Below are 18597 nucleotides of genomic sequence, written 5' to 3' on the forward strand. Positions count from 1 at the left end.
TGTATATCATACAAAACAACACTAAAGAAAAAAATGTTGAGACTGATAAGACTTTTTAGAAGCTAAATTTTCCTCACCAACAGCTGTAGGTAAGGCTGGATACATCAGCTCCTTTTCCCGGCTCTTGCGCCCAGAGGCATCTACATACACTGCCAGGAGGTTGAACACCAATAGGTACTCCCCTCGAGTAACTTCAATGCAGCTGAGTGCCTCACACTGGGTCATGGATAGGAAGCTCAATGACTGACTCTCAGGATGAACTAAAGCTGCAAAAGAAAATCACAAATTATGTAATTTAAAAGTTTAGATTAGCTTTTAGGGTGAACAAAGAGTGCAAATAAAAAGCAATATTAATTTCTATAACTGAAAAAACACTTACCAACCCTGCATCTATCTATATCACTGCATGTAAGGAAAAGTACCAAAAAAAATGTTGTTTCTCAATGTGGTCAGTTTACTGAGCAAAGGTGAAGTTGACTTTGCTCTGTTCTCCACACCTAATAATGTGCAAAGGAGGACACATTAAATGATGACAAACTTACACAAAGGATGCTGGTCCCCCAGTATGGAATATATGGTGAAGGCAGATTGGAAGCCCACAGCCAGCCGCCCCTCACCCAGGATGTCTAGGCTCTGGGGCGGCTGCGGCAGCAGGATGGAGCGGAACATTTTGTGCCGGCCCTTTGCTCTATTAATTTCATAAATGAGAATCTGCAAGAAACATTTTTCCATTAGCATTAAGGTATATGAGCCATTTTTATTGATGACAATTTTGAATTAATTGCATAAGAATCACTATGCATTGCAAACTACAAGGAACACACTGGATACTCACTTGTCTCTTAACAGCTACACACAAGCAGTAAGTAAAGGCAAGATTGTTGGGAGTTCGGAACTTTCCAGTCGTGAAAGCAATGGCACCCTTCGTTTCTGAAACCTGGAGCAAGACAATTTTTTTAAGACACTTCTCAAGCCAACAAAATTTCAAGCCTGTGAACAATGTGCTTGAAATTCAACATATAACCTATTTCACCTTGGCACCACTTTGCATAAGGATTAAGTGGAGAATCAATATGAAAGAGGACTTTGCACTGTAGGACATTACTGGAATCCCTGACTAAAAAATTAAAAATAAATATAATCAGTGAAACAGTACTGCTGGAACAATGGGTGTGTCCCTCAATGCTCACCTTGATCCACTCCACATCATCCCCTCCGAGGGCCCTCACAGGAACCAGCTTGACCTGCCGTTGCCGTCCAGCTATCACCATGATCAGCTGCTCTTCTGCAATGTACTCAAGACTCACGATTTTCTTGCCATCTCCTATCCTGGCAATCTCTGTGGGAGAAATGAAATGCAACGGTTAACAATGACATCACTCCCTCATCACTTGCTTCTCTTTCCTCCTCTTTCGCCTCAATATCTTTCTTCCTTCTTTTCTGGTTTATTGGTCTTTTCTTTCCCATTTACCAATACAAAGGTCAAAGAACATCACTCCCTCTCCTGATTCCTTCCTTTCTTGCCTGGTATTGATTTCTATATAACTCTCTGCTATTGTGGGAAGGGCAAGTAGAAGTCTGTTCCTCCCTCAACAACAGAAAATAAACTTCATGTGTTTGACTTGATCACTTTATGAATACTTTCTAAATAGTAAGAATCACAGTAAATCTTTGATAACTCAGACACCTGGGGGCTGAGTGGTTGCAATACAAGACTCCCCATTACTCTCCCCTCGCCCTGGGAATTAAGTCACGTGCGGATTTGCCAAGTTGTGATATGTGAGATTTAGTAATTTGTCTAGTAATGAATGGGTAAATAATATGAGCCACTTGCACCTCTAAAGCAACGTTGCCAGATTGTCGTACTTTTCCTCTTATGTTTGCCGATTTCTGACCCAAAAACTGCTTTCATCACCCAACTACTGTCTTCATATATAGTTATCGTTAAAACGGTTAATTATTGGTGATTTTTGGCAATAGCTATGGCTCAAAAACCGGTAAATACGAGGCTCTGAGTTCGATAATCTGGCAACGGTGCTCTGAAGCTTACACATCTTCTATGGATTCTATCATCAACCAGAACAGACAAACACAGCCTTTCCCCCTTCCCCACACCCCCTTCCCCACACCTGTCCTGCACTCACCACAGTTATCAAGGTCAACACAGAAGAGTCCCTCCTCGGCGCCAAGCAGCAGACGGTCGGGGTCAATAATGGTGCCACACACAGCATTCTTAATTAGTGTGACACTGCCATCCACCACCTCATGGGCATTGAATATCTGCAGAGAAATTCAAATAATACATCACTCTTTTTTTTATTTGCTTTATGAAATACATATATCTATTTGAAGTCTGTCAAAAGGATATAGAGCTGTAGTTCCTATAATACTGGGGACTGGGCAGCCCATAACACCTCTCCTAGTAATGTTATGATGACAGCCACACAATCTATTTTTTACTCTGCCTGGCCTCTGTAGAAAATGGCATCATCTATGATCATGATAATGGTTTCAACTGCAATAATTTACAACAACAATATTACAGTTCTTGTCTCTTATGGCTACAAGTAAGAGGTGTTTTTAACCCGGTAGCAGCGACGGGCCAAATTTGTGGCTTTACCGTGTAGCAGCAACAGGCCAAATTTGTGCCATGATATAAACCCCCAAAATAGATGATGCATAAACTGATCACAAATGCTTCAATATATATTATGAAATGGTTTGTGTGAGAGGTGATTTTTTCTCATTTTTCTCGCTTAGAGGGACCATTAAGAAACATGATCCCCGCTGCTACCGGGTTAATGCAATATAACTGAAGTATGTGACTCAAAATCCACCAGGACAATCAGAAATAGTAAAATGGGGTGAGTGAGGCCTGACGCACCTGTCTGTTGGGTAGTTTGTTTCGCCTCAGTATCCTGTGCAGCTCATTCAGTGCCACCACCCACTTGGTCTTTTCGTTCTCTGTGTCTGCAAGCATCAGTGTGTGATGCCGCACTCCCACCATGGAGGATGTGGTCACCTGAAGAAGAAAGTATGAGTCATTAGAAGCATAATTTATAATACTTTCTATAATTTCAAGAAAAGTCATGCCAAAATTATAGTGTGTCCTAAATGCCTATACGCCTTATATGCTGTAAATGTCATACCTTTATTCTCATTGTGTAGTCAGTTTTGTAGTTATTCCACTTCATGCAAGAAACTCATGCTACTCTACCCTGGACACTCCTGACATCATCATGCTTACCCTGAAGATGCATGGAATATCCTTCTTGTTGGCATGAATCACATCAGAGTCCCGCACAGTGGACACCTCAAACTGGTCATCCCGCATGTCCAGCACGGTGCTCACCCAGACACTAGGCAGGGCATTTCTGGGAGAACAAAGATTATTATTATCATTTATGTATATTTTCTTTATGACAAAGGGGGTAGGTCAAAGGCAAAATAAACCAGGAGAAAAAAGAAACCTGCAAAACTTTTCTCCTACAAAGATTATAAAGACGCCAAAACACATGATCAATTCTAAGAAACAGCCTTTACTCTTCAACATATCTTGGTACTATCATGAAGTCATCAAAATATCTTTGCATAACTATCTATCAAACACCAATTCACTCACCTCTCCGGGGATATGTCGTAGAGGAAGAGCTTAAAGTCACACACAACAACAAACTGTCTGGACCATCCTTTTTTGACTCCTCCAGGCTTGGGCACCTTGACGAAGCCTTCATAAGCTGTGCCAATGCCTCGCGTGGGATCAATACCAAGAGGTCTTTTAGCTGAAAAAAGAAAATTTAACATCAATTCCTATACTTGTATAATAGACTCTACTTTTGTAACATCATTATATCTGCAACAAACAGCATGATTTGAAGACAAATCAAAGCAAACTCACTTTGATCGGGAGGCACTGGACAAATCTGGGGAACCTTCTCCTTGCAAGTGGTGTGGCAGGCAAACCCACAGACTTCACAAACAACCCCTTGGCGAGTGAGGCCCACCATGAGGGAGGTGCAGTGGGAGCACTTGATGGGGTTGGGGAAGGAACGCGTGAGGAACTGGTGAGCCTTCTGCTTCATCATGTGAGGTGATGGCCCCCCACCACTGCTGCTGCTGCCACCCGAGAGACCCAAGGCAGAGGTGTGCTGCTGGTGGGTCATGGTGGGTAACACTCCAGGCGGCACATTGGTGGCAGTCTGAGGCAGGGGTGGCAGGGGGCGACACTCCATGTTTGGGGAGCCCAGCTGCTCCTGCTGGAGTAGTTGTTTTCATTTTAAAACTCTTTACTTTATGAAAGCTAGAAATATTTTTTTGGTCACCTGTACTACAATTTTGATCTTAATCTCCCTTCTGACTCCACCAAAGCTCGCAGTTTTGGAAAACGAACTTAATAACTTATGGCTGCTTGGAAAAGGTTAAACATTTTCATAACTTTCAAATCCTATTGTTTCCTATGACCTTAAAATGTATGTTTTAAATATCTTTCGTTTCTTAAATGCCATGCAACAACTTGTACCATCTATCCTTGATTTATGACAGGTAATGGCCTCACCTGGCTGACGAATGATCGTGACGAGGAGAGGGAGGGGACTGAAGGAGCCCTGTTGTCCTCCACGTCCCCTTCCTCAGACTCCAAAGAGCCGCCGCGCCCTAAGGGCATCTCTTTCAAAAACTGCTCCAGGATGGACATCTGCGAGGCTGGCCGCTCCATAACTGCAGTAGCACAAGGAAATTTAAGAGCTGGTGGCAGTAAAATGATTCCCTAACATACATTTGAAAGCAATTTACATGAGTAATTTATCTGAATACAATGCTGTTAATTTATATCTAATGTAGTTTCTCAAGAAAAATAACCTATTATTAAAGATGAAGTATTATTTTATTTTCTGAGAACAAAATACCTAGATTAAATCAGAGATTTACTTCTTTCACCTACATCACTTAATTCATAAGTAGTTGCACCTAACTGGGAATGACTTACTAGTTTTCTTAAGTTTACACTTAAACACCTTCAAAAACTTTCAAATGTGCATGCGTGTGCATGCAAGTAAGCACGCACACACACATACACACACAAACCCACTATCTATAGCTTTATGAATGCCTCGAGGTGGAGGCAGCAGCAGAATTCTCCAGTTCTTCCTCTTCATACACTTCACAACACTCACTCATCTCTCACCTCTCCAAGTATCTCTCAATCCTGTCAATCCACCCTACTGATGATCTCACTCCCAACCCCGGCCCTCCTACTTGATTCTCATGAACCTTCTTTACAAAGTCACCATTGATAAAATGTCACAAACACATACACACAAAGTCCATCTCTCTCTCTCTCTATCTTTCTGAACAGTGGGTGGGTTTGTGCGCACACACACACACACACACAATGTATAAACAGTATTCTTCACAAGCATGAGGTTTCTGTCCCTGAAAGCCAACATACATGGGAAAAAAGGGGTAAGGGATCCTGGGATCAATAATAATGGGTAAAATATAACAAACAATATTCCAGAGTGCACCCACTTGGGTAAAATAGCGTGAGCACTACTTATCACTGTTGTCTGGCATGCAGGGGCTATAAATTTAGGTGAACTACCTCTGAAGTGTGACTACACTCATAACAACATGATTTTCAGAGCAGCAGTTGTTCTGATTCTGATTCAGAAAAATATTACTAATTTCCTTGCAACCCATGGGACCCTGCTATTTCTTTATGATATATCAGATCACGTATTTGAGTGAATTTTGAAGTAGAGGGAAAATACATATATTATTCTTTCTTGACTGAATACTGCATGATGTATTAATTTACATGATATAGGATGCACATCTCACTTCCCTCTTCTTTTCTCCCTTGTGTAAATGTATTTTCTCAAATAATCATAAAAGTTGCACAGCAAGCAAGAATAATCAATAATTAATTTAATTCACAGTACACATTTAAGTGTTACCTTTATCATAAAGTTATGAAGGCTCAAGTAGTAAGAAAACACTGCCCTCACCTCTCAGTAGTTGAGCATTCAACATGAAACTCTATACTTTTAAGCAATGTGAAGTATTCACAAACCAGGGCCCCATGGTGTGCTTACTTTGTCACAAATAAGTAAAATAATAACTAACGAAACCATATATGCCATTTCTGCAGTAACTGAGTCTTTTGGTGGGGAATACTGTGTATACACATTCGACATACATACGCAGAAGCTTGGAAACGCTCACTCAAAATATTGCACACATGCTTTTTGCCGGCTTTCACATTTATCACTTGGTAAATGACTCACCTTTAAATTGAAAAATTACATACAAAGCAATTTATGGGCATTACAATGGCATGTTTATGTAAGTTGCAAATGAGGTAAGTTAAAATGTATCAAACAAGTGCATGGGAATCCAACAAGCTATGGGAATAATTTCCTGTTGGTTTGCTCATGGTACTGGAAACTGTCACTGACGACGAGGTCATCATCTCAGTTTTTTTAACACACAATATCATAAAAACAATTGTTACTGGCAGAATCTAACACAGCAACACTTCAACACAATATGATGACTGCCATAGAGTGTTTCATGATGTATAAGAAGGGAACAAAAGCAATACTATCTATTATACTGACAGAAATGGACAAGCTCTACATGTCTTTATGGATTTCAGACATAACGCTTGTTTACGTCTTCTGTGCTGTACGCAACTTTTCATGACCCCAAATATTAACAACTACACAATTTGTTTCAGCATAATGCACTACATGTCACAGTAGGTGGAGTGAAGTAATTCTTAGGGATGTTATTTTCCAGCTGGAAAAGTAATCTTACCAAAGCCAAACATATTTCTTCCGATTGAGCCTAAGAAAAATACACAGATCTATATTAGACATGCATAATAACCAATTCTTAAGAACATAATAATACTTTAACTAATCATTATCTGTCCTAAATAATGACTTATCGACCAAAAGACAGAAGTCCATTTCTGACATCAGTAGTGACGTGTACACAATAAAAACTCAAGTTTTAATGAAATGTGACTTTGAACAAAGGGAAATTAGTTGTTAGGGCATTGCAAGACACAAGCCATCAAATCTTTGCATGGTCTCAATTCTGAAACATGTATAACTCACATGAAATAAACATCAGCCACAGCCACATCTACTAAATTATTCTAGTCATGACAGTTTCAGAATTCGGACCCAAAATTGTGTTTTTGAGTTAGATTTTAAATCTGTATAAATATCAGGAGGGCAGGTTTTGGTTTGGAGCTATCTTGATCCATTTACATGCAGCATTTTGAAATGCAGCTTATAAAAACAATTATCCAGCATTCTGAGTTTAAACAAATGTGGACTCAGAATGCACCATCACACAATACTGAAGTACTTGCTAACACCAAAACCTGTGTAAGGGAACATAAGCCACGCATAAAACTGGGGACGGGCAGGACAACACAGGGAGGATCAAAACGGGGGTCAGTCACGGTACATTACCAAACTTTCGAGTCTTGCGTTCCTGCGTGGCAGCTGCATGTGCGTGCGTGCGATCAGAAATAGATTTTCATGAGAAGGATGAGGAAACCCCAGAGGCAGCTAGTCAGCCCAATGAACAAGGGCAATGTGTCTGCAGCGCCGCCCAAGGAAGATGATAACTGGGTCAGTGAGGAACTTCACACATAAGGGTAACCGTTGTGTTCTAAACTTTGGATTCTGACTCAATCCTTCACTTTCTTTGATTATCTAATTAGCTATGCTATTAGATATACTATTAGCATTATACACCATTTTTCACGTATATTTCTTCATGAATCTGTTAGGTATTATTCGCATCATGTTAAGAGGACGACTACTGAAACATTAGAATGCTGGGTATAATATTGACTGAGCAAGGTGTAAAGAGATGTATAAATGGGGAATTTCAAAAGATCTGCTTAGAATTGGCACACGCCATTCCTATGCTGTTCCACAAGACCACAAACTTGGTACAAGTATTGTGTCTAGTGGCAAGGTGCTTTGAGGATGTGTCTATCCAGCATCCTATCCTCTAGGAGGAATCTTCACACACACAGAAAAGGCATTATGGGTCCATGTGAAGCTGGGGACCAAACACATGAGGATGATCCTTCCAGTCTTCTAGGACCACTAGACTGCCAAACTATGATGCTTTGGGGTTAGAATGGCCTTTCTTTGGCATTAGGTAGCTAGTGGGCACACAGCTAAGTAAGACATCTCTTGATGGGATTCTATTAGACCATAAAATTTTTGTAACGCTTCCGGGGTGATGTGAGGTCCTCCCTTGTGCTGACCCAATTATCATTGTGGCGGAGCTCTGGTGGGAGCATGCAGTGACATGCTTGGTGGGGAGACGTGCCACTGTCAATATGAGACTGAGGCTTTGAGGACTGACCAAGACACTCAGTGAAGCAGCCAACATATATCTAGAGATGTAACATAGAGACACAACCAATAGGTGTGTGCCTCAGATTTATAATAAAATGAGTATAACAATATGAATAAGAATTCAATTTGAACGTGGAATGGGTACATTTTTAGACAGTCTCCCAAAGCCTCACTCTTTATTACTGATATGAAGACATTGACAGCTTGCTAAAGAAAGGGACGGAGAAGAATGTTTGATGGACAATTAAAGAAATAGGGAAAACATAAAAATTGCAAGTTTTCCCAAAGAGATGATTCTTACTTAGGTCAAGAGCTGAGAAATTCATCTGTGCTTAGCAAGGTAAATAGTTTTGTTTCAGTATCATCCAAGGCATACATACCTACAAGCCCATTTGTGTTTGTTAATGATAAGCATTGTTATTGAAACAAAAAACGCAATGAAATAAACTGTTACAAATCTTTGTGTCACTGCATCTTTACCCATCAGGGAGTAGAAAGTGGTCCGGAAGGGAAACAACGTGGCTTCATCAATGAACTGGATAATGCAAAGACCCATTCTGGAGAGCAACACCCTCCTCCACCCTTCCCAGCCTCTCACGGATATACCAGAATCTTTGTGTTCAGGGCACGGCATGGACAACAAATTATTACATACAGGATAGTGTTGCATAAATACCTGCAATCATGTATACCAAGAATGTGTGCAGTGTTGTAAATCAATGAACTTTGCTGAAGCAAATAAAAGTTCACAATACTATTTACCAGTTAAGCAATCAGATGGATCAAGTGAAGTTTGGAATATTAATGATGATATTTTAAAGAGCAGGGAGTTCAGTTAAAACATAACACAATATGACAAAACTTAATGGAAAATGTTGCTCCTTGTCTTGCAATTAGTTTATATTCCTGTGCATGACAAGAAATATATATCCAAACTTACACCCGCAGAAGAAGCTATTAAAAGCATTGAGGCCAATGCTGAGTGGACAAGGAAAAATTACATTTTGTGAAAGATAAGTTAACACTGATAACAATTAAGAGTATGTGAAGAATTATATACATGGAGAAAAGACACCTGTAAGTTGATGTGGCAGGACAGAGCTACATGTTCTGGGCAAGGCTGAACCTGGTCTGTCACTTATCAGTAATTTTAAACCTTAATTTGATTGAAACTGAAAAGTTTTGCCATTCCAATACTTTTATCAAGACCCATGGGTTCCTAAGACAGGGTTTTGTGGTCAAGAAAAGCCTAATGACACAAGAAAAGCTAAAGTATACAGAAGGTGGGGAGGGGGAAGATCACACGGGAAACAAGTCACACAGCAGGTTTCCACGCCATTCAAACACTGCCACCCCATGCTCCAAAGAGCTTGAATTTTTAGTCATTTATTATTTATCAAATTATTCATCAATACCATTCACGAATGACAACCAATGAATGTAAATATGTTATTTGGATGCTTCAAACTTGGTCAGAAATGGAATGCAAAAACAATTAGGCAGGCTTCAATATTATGTCTTATTCTTTGGGGAAATGTTATTGTCACTGCCATGAGCACCTTATTTACCATCTAAAACCTGAGTAAATGAAGAGTTTATACTCCGAGAAGGAGAGATCACCTTAAGAAGTATGTCACACACACTACACGCACACCATTCATACAGTGCTTTTGTACTGAACAACTACAAAAACTTCACCACAAACACTACGTCATGAAGGTCACACATCATTAATGTTAAATGGTTGCAGCCTTTGTTCATGCATTCTCTTTTGCAAATTCCTTTCACTCCAGGCTATTTTCTGTAAATTTTCTTGTGACTCCAAAGAAAAAAATGAAGAGGCAAAGACTCCTCAACTGGTGGGTATACTGGTAACCATTTCATCATAAACCATGAAAATAAAAAATAACTAATCCAAACTCCTTGCCCAGGACATGTGGCGGCACACACAGAGATGAACAGCACACACTTTGCAATGGCGGTACAAACATGTGGACTAATATGGGGAAATTTCACTTCAAAATTCAATATCATGTTTCACAAGTAAAGCAGTTCCCAAATAAACAAATAAAATTCTACCAATGACAAATATAAATTATTAAAAAGATTAATCAGTTAGACAACTAAAGTTATGAAAAACTACAAAACAAATGGCAATCATCAATATCTAAATGATTAAATTCAGTCAATTTTGCGAACCTTTCTTCCACATGGTCAATTATATTGCTCAATGATGAGGGTAGTGCCATTATCTAACTTTCTCAATGAGGGGAGCATTGGTCTTAAGATTCCTGGAATTATTATTTCAGAATTCCCAAAAAAGAAATGCATTCAAATTCATCCCCACAGCAAGTCCCCCGGGCTACTGTCTCACAGGCACCAGGACGTCGCGTTCTCTGTACTACGTGCTGCATTTGTTTGTTAACGTGGGGTTACATGTGTGATTTTAATTAAAGGAGCAAGCATTTGAGTTTCTTATTTTTTTACTTTAAATTCTAAAGTCATAAACTTATGTAAAAAGCCTTCAAGTCTGAATATTACAGCACCAATTCTCGACAGATAGACAGCCTCCTCTTACCCAAAAGTTTTATCCCAAGTAATTACTCGCTATTAGCTAAGTAACAGAAAGCCATGGTTCACTCAGACACAAGCCCATTATTATGGAGTTCTTATATTGATGTTGATCAATATATATATATATATATATATATATATATATATATATATATATATATATATATATATATATATATATATATATATATATATATATATATATATATATATATATATATATATATATATATATATATATATATATATATATATATATATATATATATATATATATATATATATATATATATATATATATATATATATATATATATATATATATATATATATATATATATATATATATATATATATATATATATATTATATATATATATATATATTCCTAATTGTTGATTGATTTATGACAGAAATGCATGTTGAAGCTATTCTGCTTTAGAGAAGTTTGGGAAATAAGTAAGGCATGATCCACTGTACTGAGTATTTGCAAACTGCAAAAAAAGTGTCGCATAAAAGTCAGACAAAATTTTTGTTTGTCTTACATAATGCATAAATGGGCTATTTAAGAAAATAATTAAAAGCCCATATTTCCCATGGAATTGTAAAAAAAATGTGTTAAAACTGCTTCAATCATTACTGCTACTTGCATGCCTCAATGTGATCTTTGTGTTGGCAGAGAGCAGAGAAGCAAATGTTTCATGATCACAGGCGATGCATTATCTACCAGTTATGGACCATGACGTACCATGTGCCAGAAAATAGTGTGCCTTCATGAGCCCTATCCTATGGCAGTTGGAGATTGCTTTGTTGTGAAGACAGATTATTATCTGATCATTGTTGTTTTCCCAGTAGACTACACCCTTAATAAAAGGAAGGTAAACCCAGGAATGAAAATGTCATGCACAGCACTACTTACAGCCCTCACCAGCTTCCAGGCGACTCTGTAGTTCTCGAACTTGCTTATCCTTGCGCATGTTTTCACGGGACACACTTTCATATCGCTGTTTAAACTCCCTCACATCCCTGTAAAAGCAGAAGTATTAATATACACGGCAGTGCCAACTTCAATTAAGGTTTAATTTTTTTTAGACCTTGTTCTTTTTTTTTTTTTTTTTTTTTTCAAAAAAATCTTAATGCATCAATTTTCATGGATGTTGGACAACTTTCAAATCTCAACATATTAGTGTTCACACATTCACTGACTGTGATGTCATGTTTTTATCAACTCAAATGACAGGTCACACTTACTTCTGGGCTGCCACCAACTCGGCACGAACTTTGCTCAGCTCTTCAGATATGACTTGCTTGGCTTGGATCTCAGAATTGAGAGATGACTGGAGATTCAGTAATTCCATCTTGTCTAATTTCTGGGACCGTCTGTTACGCCAATTCTTCTCTGGAGGTGTGAGGACGGAGGAGCCACTGCCCACCACTCCCGAGACTTTGAGGGACTCCAGCTCTTCTGTCATGCGCGTGGCAAGAGCCTGAAGGTAGCCGCGGGCATCCTTCTCGTCACTCACCCTGTGTGACACAAGAGTATGTAGTTAGAGCATAAAATATACATTATAAAAATAAAAACGGAGAAATATTTTGTAGGTTATCCTTCGTTTTCATACATTTTCAATAGAGGAATGACCCATTATTCATAACCACATTTGTAAGGATATATCTTTTCAAATTATAGGCAGTCACTTCTCCCCAAAGAGTGATTGCATACTAACCATTGGATGATTTCAGTAATCTGCGCTTCCCACTGTGCAATAGATTCCTTTTTATTTCTCAGGTCATCGTACTCTTCTTCCAGTGACCGACGCTCATTCTGCATTCTATTCAGACTTTCCGTCAACTGGAATAAAATGTTCAAGTTAGTGTATTTCAGATTAAATAATTTAAGTCAAAACATTGAAATCATGCAAATACACAAAAACAAATAGTAAAACAATAAAGTGCCCCTATAACATTACTATCAAACTCATTATTATGACTAACAAAAATAATCAAACAAAATTCAGTTTTAGTGATATAAAACTTCTGGTGAAATGATTCTATTGTTTTCTCCAAAGTGTTGACCAAAAAATGCATAACAACATAAAAGCATATTTAGATTACTAGGTTTTCTCTTGCAGAGAGAATACACTTAACCCGTGGTTGTCGGCTATGGGAAAGCCGATAAGTGGTCGAGAAACGGCAACATTACACTGCATTTTGAGACTAAGAAAAGAGCATGGAACATAATCAGAGTACTCTTCTCATAACCATAAAGCCGTTAAAAATATTTACTTATACTCAGACTCCATTCTTTTTGGGTGGTGTTTGTTACAAAATAAACAGTCTCGTGCCACGTTGCATCTAGCCGAGAGTCGGTTGTTGTCTACTTTAGAGAATTTGACAAGTGATTACTGTATGGATAACTAACTCAGTCTGCCATGACCTTACAGCACCACCTATGACAAATAAGCCCACCTCAAGATCAATCATCAACCACAATGACCCAGTTCATGCATTGTGGGTTGCTCTATGCCGCCACCGCCTACAATTACCTCGAATTAGGCGTTTTGAGCCAAGCCCAAAACTGGGTCTGCCGTTTCAGCGGACCGACTCGCGGGAGCCCAAAAATGGGTCCACCGACGCTGCCGGTAAAAAAAAAAAAAAAGTTTCCTGCAAAAGAGCCAAGCCTTTTCAACTCACCCTCTCCACATCGCTGAGCAGCTTCTTGTTCTCATCCTGCATCATGATCTTCTCTCTCTCGTGGCGACGCTTCACATCCATGACAGAGTCCTCCTGCTCCTCTGTCCTCTTCTCTAGCTCACTCCTCAGCTGCTCCACCTTCTTGGTTAGGATGCTGACCTGAAGTACAGGAGGGAGGGAGAGATGAAGACCAACATCACTTTTCATTACCAAACATTTTTGGTTTCATTTTTTGCTCTTTTTATCAACCTTGATTGCTTGAACTATATCCTGATGCCCTGTTCCCTCATGAGAACTTTCCTCAATTGGGTAGCCACAGCAGAATCAACTTCCCCTGTCTTGACACCCCTCTCAGCATTAAATATACACGGATACTAGGGATGGATAGACAGTCTCATACCTCGTTTTGGAGTGAGTTCTTCGTAGATTCTGCTTCAGCCAACTGATCCTTCATAGTGGACATCTCATGGGCATGTCGCAAGGCCTGTTGTTGTGCTCGCTCCTCCTGGTCTACACATACTCGTTCAAGGTCAGATTTCAACCTGAAGAGAAAAAATAAGTCAAGGCTTAATTCATCAGTAAAGCAAGAGGTGAGGCAGTACAAGCTATGCAGATATGGTGTTAATTTGGCGCATCTCAGGCTTAATGTGGATGATTTCCTAAACTTATCTGTGCCTTATGAGGGTACAGTAATTTGCAGAAGCGAGTACGTTATTACTAATACACAATATTATTTATTACAAATACATTCCCAATCATTTACATGCAATGAATAAGTTATGAAATACACTTTATATTTAATAGCATGCATCTTAGAATTCATTGCCCAACATTCTTCGTTTCTTAAACAATGCTCCTCCTTGTTATTATTTTGCTTGCTTCTTGAGCCAACTCACCTGGACACCTCCTGCGATGCCTCAATGGAGTTTAGAGATGGACTTCTGCCGTGTGGTCTCTGCTGCATCTTTTCCAACTCTCCCTCTATGCTGCGAGTGTATTCCTCTGAGCGCTCTCGCAGTTTGCGCTCTTTGCTGGCTTCTGCCTCCGCCTCATCTGACCGGCTCTGCAAAAAGCATTTGAATTAGTAGAATGGTGTCTTCCTCTATATAAAAGTTACATCATTTTCTTGTTATAGAGACAGAAAAATATCCATACATTCCGAGTCTGATAAGCATTAAAATGATTCATACTACCAAAGTGTATTCAAGTGGTAGAGGTGATAGAAGTAAATGCACTTCACTGTTTTCGGTGGATGAGTAGGAACACAAATAGTAATTATACTTTAGTGTTAAATTTTACCACATCATTAGGCTTGAGATGTTCTAATTGCTATAAATTAAGGTAATTTCTCCAATGCTGCTTCCCTACCCAGGAGACACTGCAGCTACTAACTAACCTCCAGTTCTCTGCGCAGTTTCTCTGCTCTACGAAGGTCTTGTCTGAGGGTGTCAATTTTCTGCATTGCTGTCTCAAGTTCTTCCTCCTTGTCTCGTACTTGTCGGGACAACTTTTGTTTCTGATTTCTTAATTCCGTTAACCTATGAAAAGGAAAAATCAAATTTAGTTTCATCAACTATCACTGGAACAAGATGATGATTTTCAAGAAGCAAGAATACATTTTCTGTTATCCTGATGACAAACACACTTGCTTTCATCTGTTTATGTGGCATAAAGAACTGTAGTGACAGTTATCTTGCGTTACAAGATCACATTCACTCTTTTATGAAAAATACATGGTCATAGAAAGCAATCCAATACATATACTTATATAAAATAACAATTTGCTTTCCATCAACTTGTAAGAATATAAGAAAATAACCAAAACTTACTTATCAGACACTTCACTATACTCTGACATTGCTAATTTCCTTTGGGACAAAGCATCTTGCAATTCCTTCGTCTGCAAGTTTAGTCTCTCCTGTAGGTCTGCCATTTCCTGTAATAACAAAAAACAGTAAATTCAAAAACATATCATGAACTATAACTGTTTCTCAGGATGTCTCACACTAAGCAACATATAAGATGGCTTTGTTTCGTGAACAACAGAACATAGAGTAAAGAAACTTACCCTTCCGATATTTTCCTTTTCTTGCACAAAAGCCTTTAGCTGTCTGTCTAACTCCTTCACTTTTCCGTCAGCTTCAGTGTCACCCTCTGAGAGTCGTCTTTTAAGGCATGTCACTTCATATGTGAGATCTGCAGATAAAAAAATGTCAACAATATTAAAAACCACCACTCACATCACCCCCAATAATTATGCTGAAAAGCTAAACGCACGTGCACGACAGATCTTAAGGCAATTCTTAGAGTATGTACTGCATCACAAACCTTGATTCTGCTTGGTAAGAGCTTGCGTCTGCTCTACCATCTTCTGCATCTCGTCACCCGTGGATGGACTGGTGCTTCCATCTATTCTGTCGGCCTTTTGCAGCAACTCTCTGTTTTCTGATTCAAGACATTTGATACGCCTCTCATAGGATACTAAATCGTTTGTGGTGGCCATTGTGACTGACGTAGTTACGGATAATGTTAATAGGCAACCTTTATCACCTATTTGGCTGTAAGAGAAAAGGAAACAAATTTAATAATAAGAAAAGCCATCAAAGGAAAGCATATTTCTTTATCATCATCACCTCCAGTAAGCATAAGGTCAGTAATCAAGGCGGCTAATGAGTACTCTATTTTCCCAAGACTCCCTTTCATTTTCTTCAATTAACAATGAAATACAAAAAAAAGTAATTGATAGTAAACTACAAAAACCTGTAAAATCAAAAGGATAAAACTAAATGAAGAAATGGAAATTATGCTTCCAAGCTGGGAACAACCAGGCCAAGATTACACTGTGTTCAGGGTCACGGTTAAAAAGCTTGGGATACACTGGCCTACAGATAATGGGTTAAATAATGATGAGATGGCAATGAACACCAAATTGTCGAGTCCGTTTTGGCGTTGGCTCCCGCTGGTCCATTTCTCCCCTCTGCTCTGCCACACAGTTCCAACACCTATTTTTTCCTCTCATACATTACCTATAGCTTACATATGAGAGGAGGAGATAGGTGTTGGGACTGTGTGGCAGAGCAGAGGGGAGGAAAGGACAAGTGGGAGCCTACGCCAGACCGGCCTCGACATATTTGGAAGACTATAACTATTTTGAGCTTATTTTCACTGTTGCAACTCCTTCAAACCTAAAGGATGTTCTCAGTATGTGACAATAATGAAAATCTCTGCAAATCTTCAAGGACTCACCTCCCCTGAGTAAATGAAAATCCTACGAAAGGTAAATGGAGAGCAGAGAAGGCCGGATTAGCAGGGGGTGGACAGGCATCCTGACTCCTGGTTTCTGAGTCATCCACGTCAAAGTTGCTGGTATCCGTGGGGCTGGAGACCTCAGGGATGTATGGTGCTGAACTGTCCCTTAGAGTCTCCCAGTCTACACCAACAAACCATGGGTGATGCTGCAGAGATGGAAGTTGTGTTTCAAGAGTCTGCATTTATTTTACACAAGACATAAAATAAACTTCAATTCCATACAATTATGCTTCTGATTTCACTTTTTTTAACCCGGTAGCAGCAAAGGGCCAAATCTGTGGTTTTACCGTGTAGCAGCGACGGGCCAAATTTCTGCCATGATATAACCCCCCCAAAATAGATGATATATAATCTGATCACAAATGCTTTGATATATATTATGAAATGGTTTGTGTGAGGGGTGATTTTTTCTCATTTTTCTCGCTTGGAGGGACCATTAAAAATATGATCCCTGCTGCTACCGGGTTAATTGCAGACAAAGCACACACACATAGCACAGACATTATATAGTACCTTAAAGTCGTTAATGCCATTCTTTCCTAATCTGTACTCCGAGGAACATATTAGTTGTTTCATGAGTTCTTTTGCTTCTTCTGAGACACCATAACCTAGATCACTTGGGAAGTCAAATGAATTCTGAAAAGAGAAAAGCATTCATACATCATTATAGTAGAGGTATGATAAAACCCTGAAGCTATTACAAGATTATCAACTAGAAACCACACACTATGCCCTTGAAAACTCCAACAAAATCATGCATACTAACTGACCTTCATAGATCAAAATGGAAAACCTATAAAATCTAGTTATATGGGAAAACATGGGGCATAGTTTTGTGTGAGGACGCTACAGAAATCTCTCATTAAAAGACACTGATTTCAATAGAGTGGATTTTCTTACCTTATGATTCATGATCTTCCCGTAGGTCTCCACAAGTGACTCTGCATAGAAGGGCGTTTCTCCGAACAGCATCTCATACATACACACGCCGAGGGACCACCAGTCACACTCCCGCCCATACCGACCCTGTCCATCCTCCATGGCCTGGTGGGGGGGTGGGGGGTCATTAATAACATGAGACAACTGGACAAACTGCCATGAGAGTGAGAGTTCTAAGTGTCCTGAGGCAAGAGAGAGGACAGAGGCAATGGTAAGCTACTTGCTAGAATACGCTCGCTGTCTTGAGGGTTTATTGCTTTGGGGTTCTCCACTGAATGCTGAATATAGTGTGACAATCATGAATGATGCCTCTGTCTTCAAGGCAATAACTAATTCAGTTTAAAAAAAAGGCCAAACATGCATGAACAGTAGGCACTTCATGTTCATGCAGTCCCCTTCAGTCACACGGAGGAACAATGACTCAGAAATGTACCAGCAGATGCTGTCAGTGTTGCTGACCACGGGGGATTACATGAACCCTGTGAATAGCGGGATCCACTGTATCTATCATTCCACAGAATTCAAGTCTTAAGAAAATGCAAGGCAAATTAAACCTTTTCCACAGCACTGGCACATTTGCTTTTGCATAACATAAATGCATGTGGATTAAATATAAACCCAAGAACAGGATGGCACAGCTTGGCAGCTTACAGGAGCCAGTGGTAAATATCCCATCCATCCAGTGCAGTGGAGA

The 18597-nt window shown here is 39.3% G+C and overlaps 1 protein-coding gene across 10 annotated transcripts in view; it reads right to left on the bottom strand.

Moving 5' to 3' along the window:
- The window catches only part of LOC126999840 (serine/threonine-protein kinase Genghis Khan-like), a 130922-nt gene that overhangs the window by 7707 nt on the left and 104618 nt on the right, over nucleotides 1-18597 (bottom strand). For 5 of the 10 annotated variants that reach the window (XM_050862880.1, XM_050862877.1, XM_050862874.1 and 2 more), the window contains 24 exons: nucleotides 17865-18008; nucleotides 17478-17600; nucleotides 16902-17110; nucleotides 15984-16213; nucleotides 15724-15851; nucleotides 15485-15591; nucleotides 15052-15193; nucleotides 14552-14718; nucleotides 14056-14197; nucleotides 13656-13814; nucleotides 12689-12813; nucleotides 12216-12488; nucleotides 11884-11990; nucleotides 7485-7517; nucleotides 4556-4716; nucleotides 3899-4256; nucleotides 3623-3782; nucleotides 3248-3374; nucleotides 2885-3022; nucleotides 2145-2280; nucleotides 1191-1339; nucleotides 836-937; nucleotides 543-711; nucleotides 78-266 (listed from right to left, as the gene is read on the bottom strand). In XM_050862880.1, the coding sequence (XP_050718837.1) occupies nucleotides 78-266; nucleotides 543-711; nucleotides 836-937; nucleotides 1191-1339; nucleotides 2145-2280; nucleotides 2885-3022; nucleotides 3248-3374; nucleotides 3623-3782; nucleotides 3899-4256; nucleotides 4556-4716; nucleotides 7485-7517; nucleotides 11884-11990; nucleotides 12216-12488; nucleotides 12689-12813; nucleotides 13656-13814; nucleotides 14056-14197; nucleotides 14552-14718; nucleotides 15052-15193; nucleotides 15485-15591; nucleotides 15724-15851; nucleotides 15984-16213; nucleotides 16902-17110; nucleotides 17478-17600; nucleotides 17865-18008 (3778 nt within the window). The remainder of the gene's footprint in view (nucleotides 1-77; nucleotides 267-542; nucleotides 712-835; nucleotides 938-1190; nucleotides 1340-2144; nucleotides 2281-2884; nucleotides 3023-3247; nucleotides 3375-3622; nucleotides 3783-3898; nucleotides 4257-4555; nucleotides 4717-7484; nucleotides 7518-11883; nucleotides 11991-12215; nucleotides 12489-12688; nucleotides 12814-13655; nucleotides 13815-14055; nucleotides 14198-14551; nucleotides 14719-15051; nucleotides 15194-15484; nucleotides 15592-15723; nucleotides 15852-15983; nucleotides 16214-16901; nucleotides 17111-17477; nucleotides 17601-17864; nucleotides 18009-18597) is intronic. The other 5 variants (XM_050862883.1, XM_050862879.1, XM_050862878.1 and 2 more) reach the window with 5 other exon arrangements.

The sequence above is a fragment of the Eriocheir sinensis genome, chromosome 17 (genome assembly GCF_024679095.1).
Source record: "Eriocheir sinensis breed Jianghai 21 chromosome 17, ASM2467909v1, whole genome shotgun sequence".
NCBI lineage: Eukaryota > Metazoa > Arthropoda > Malacostraca > Decapoda > Varunidae > Eriocheir > Eriocheir sinensis.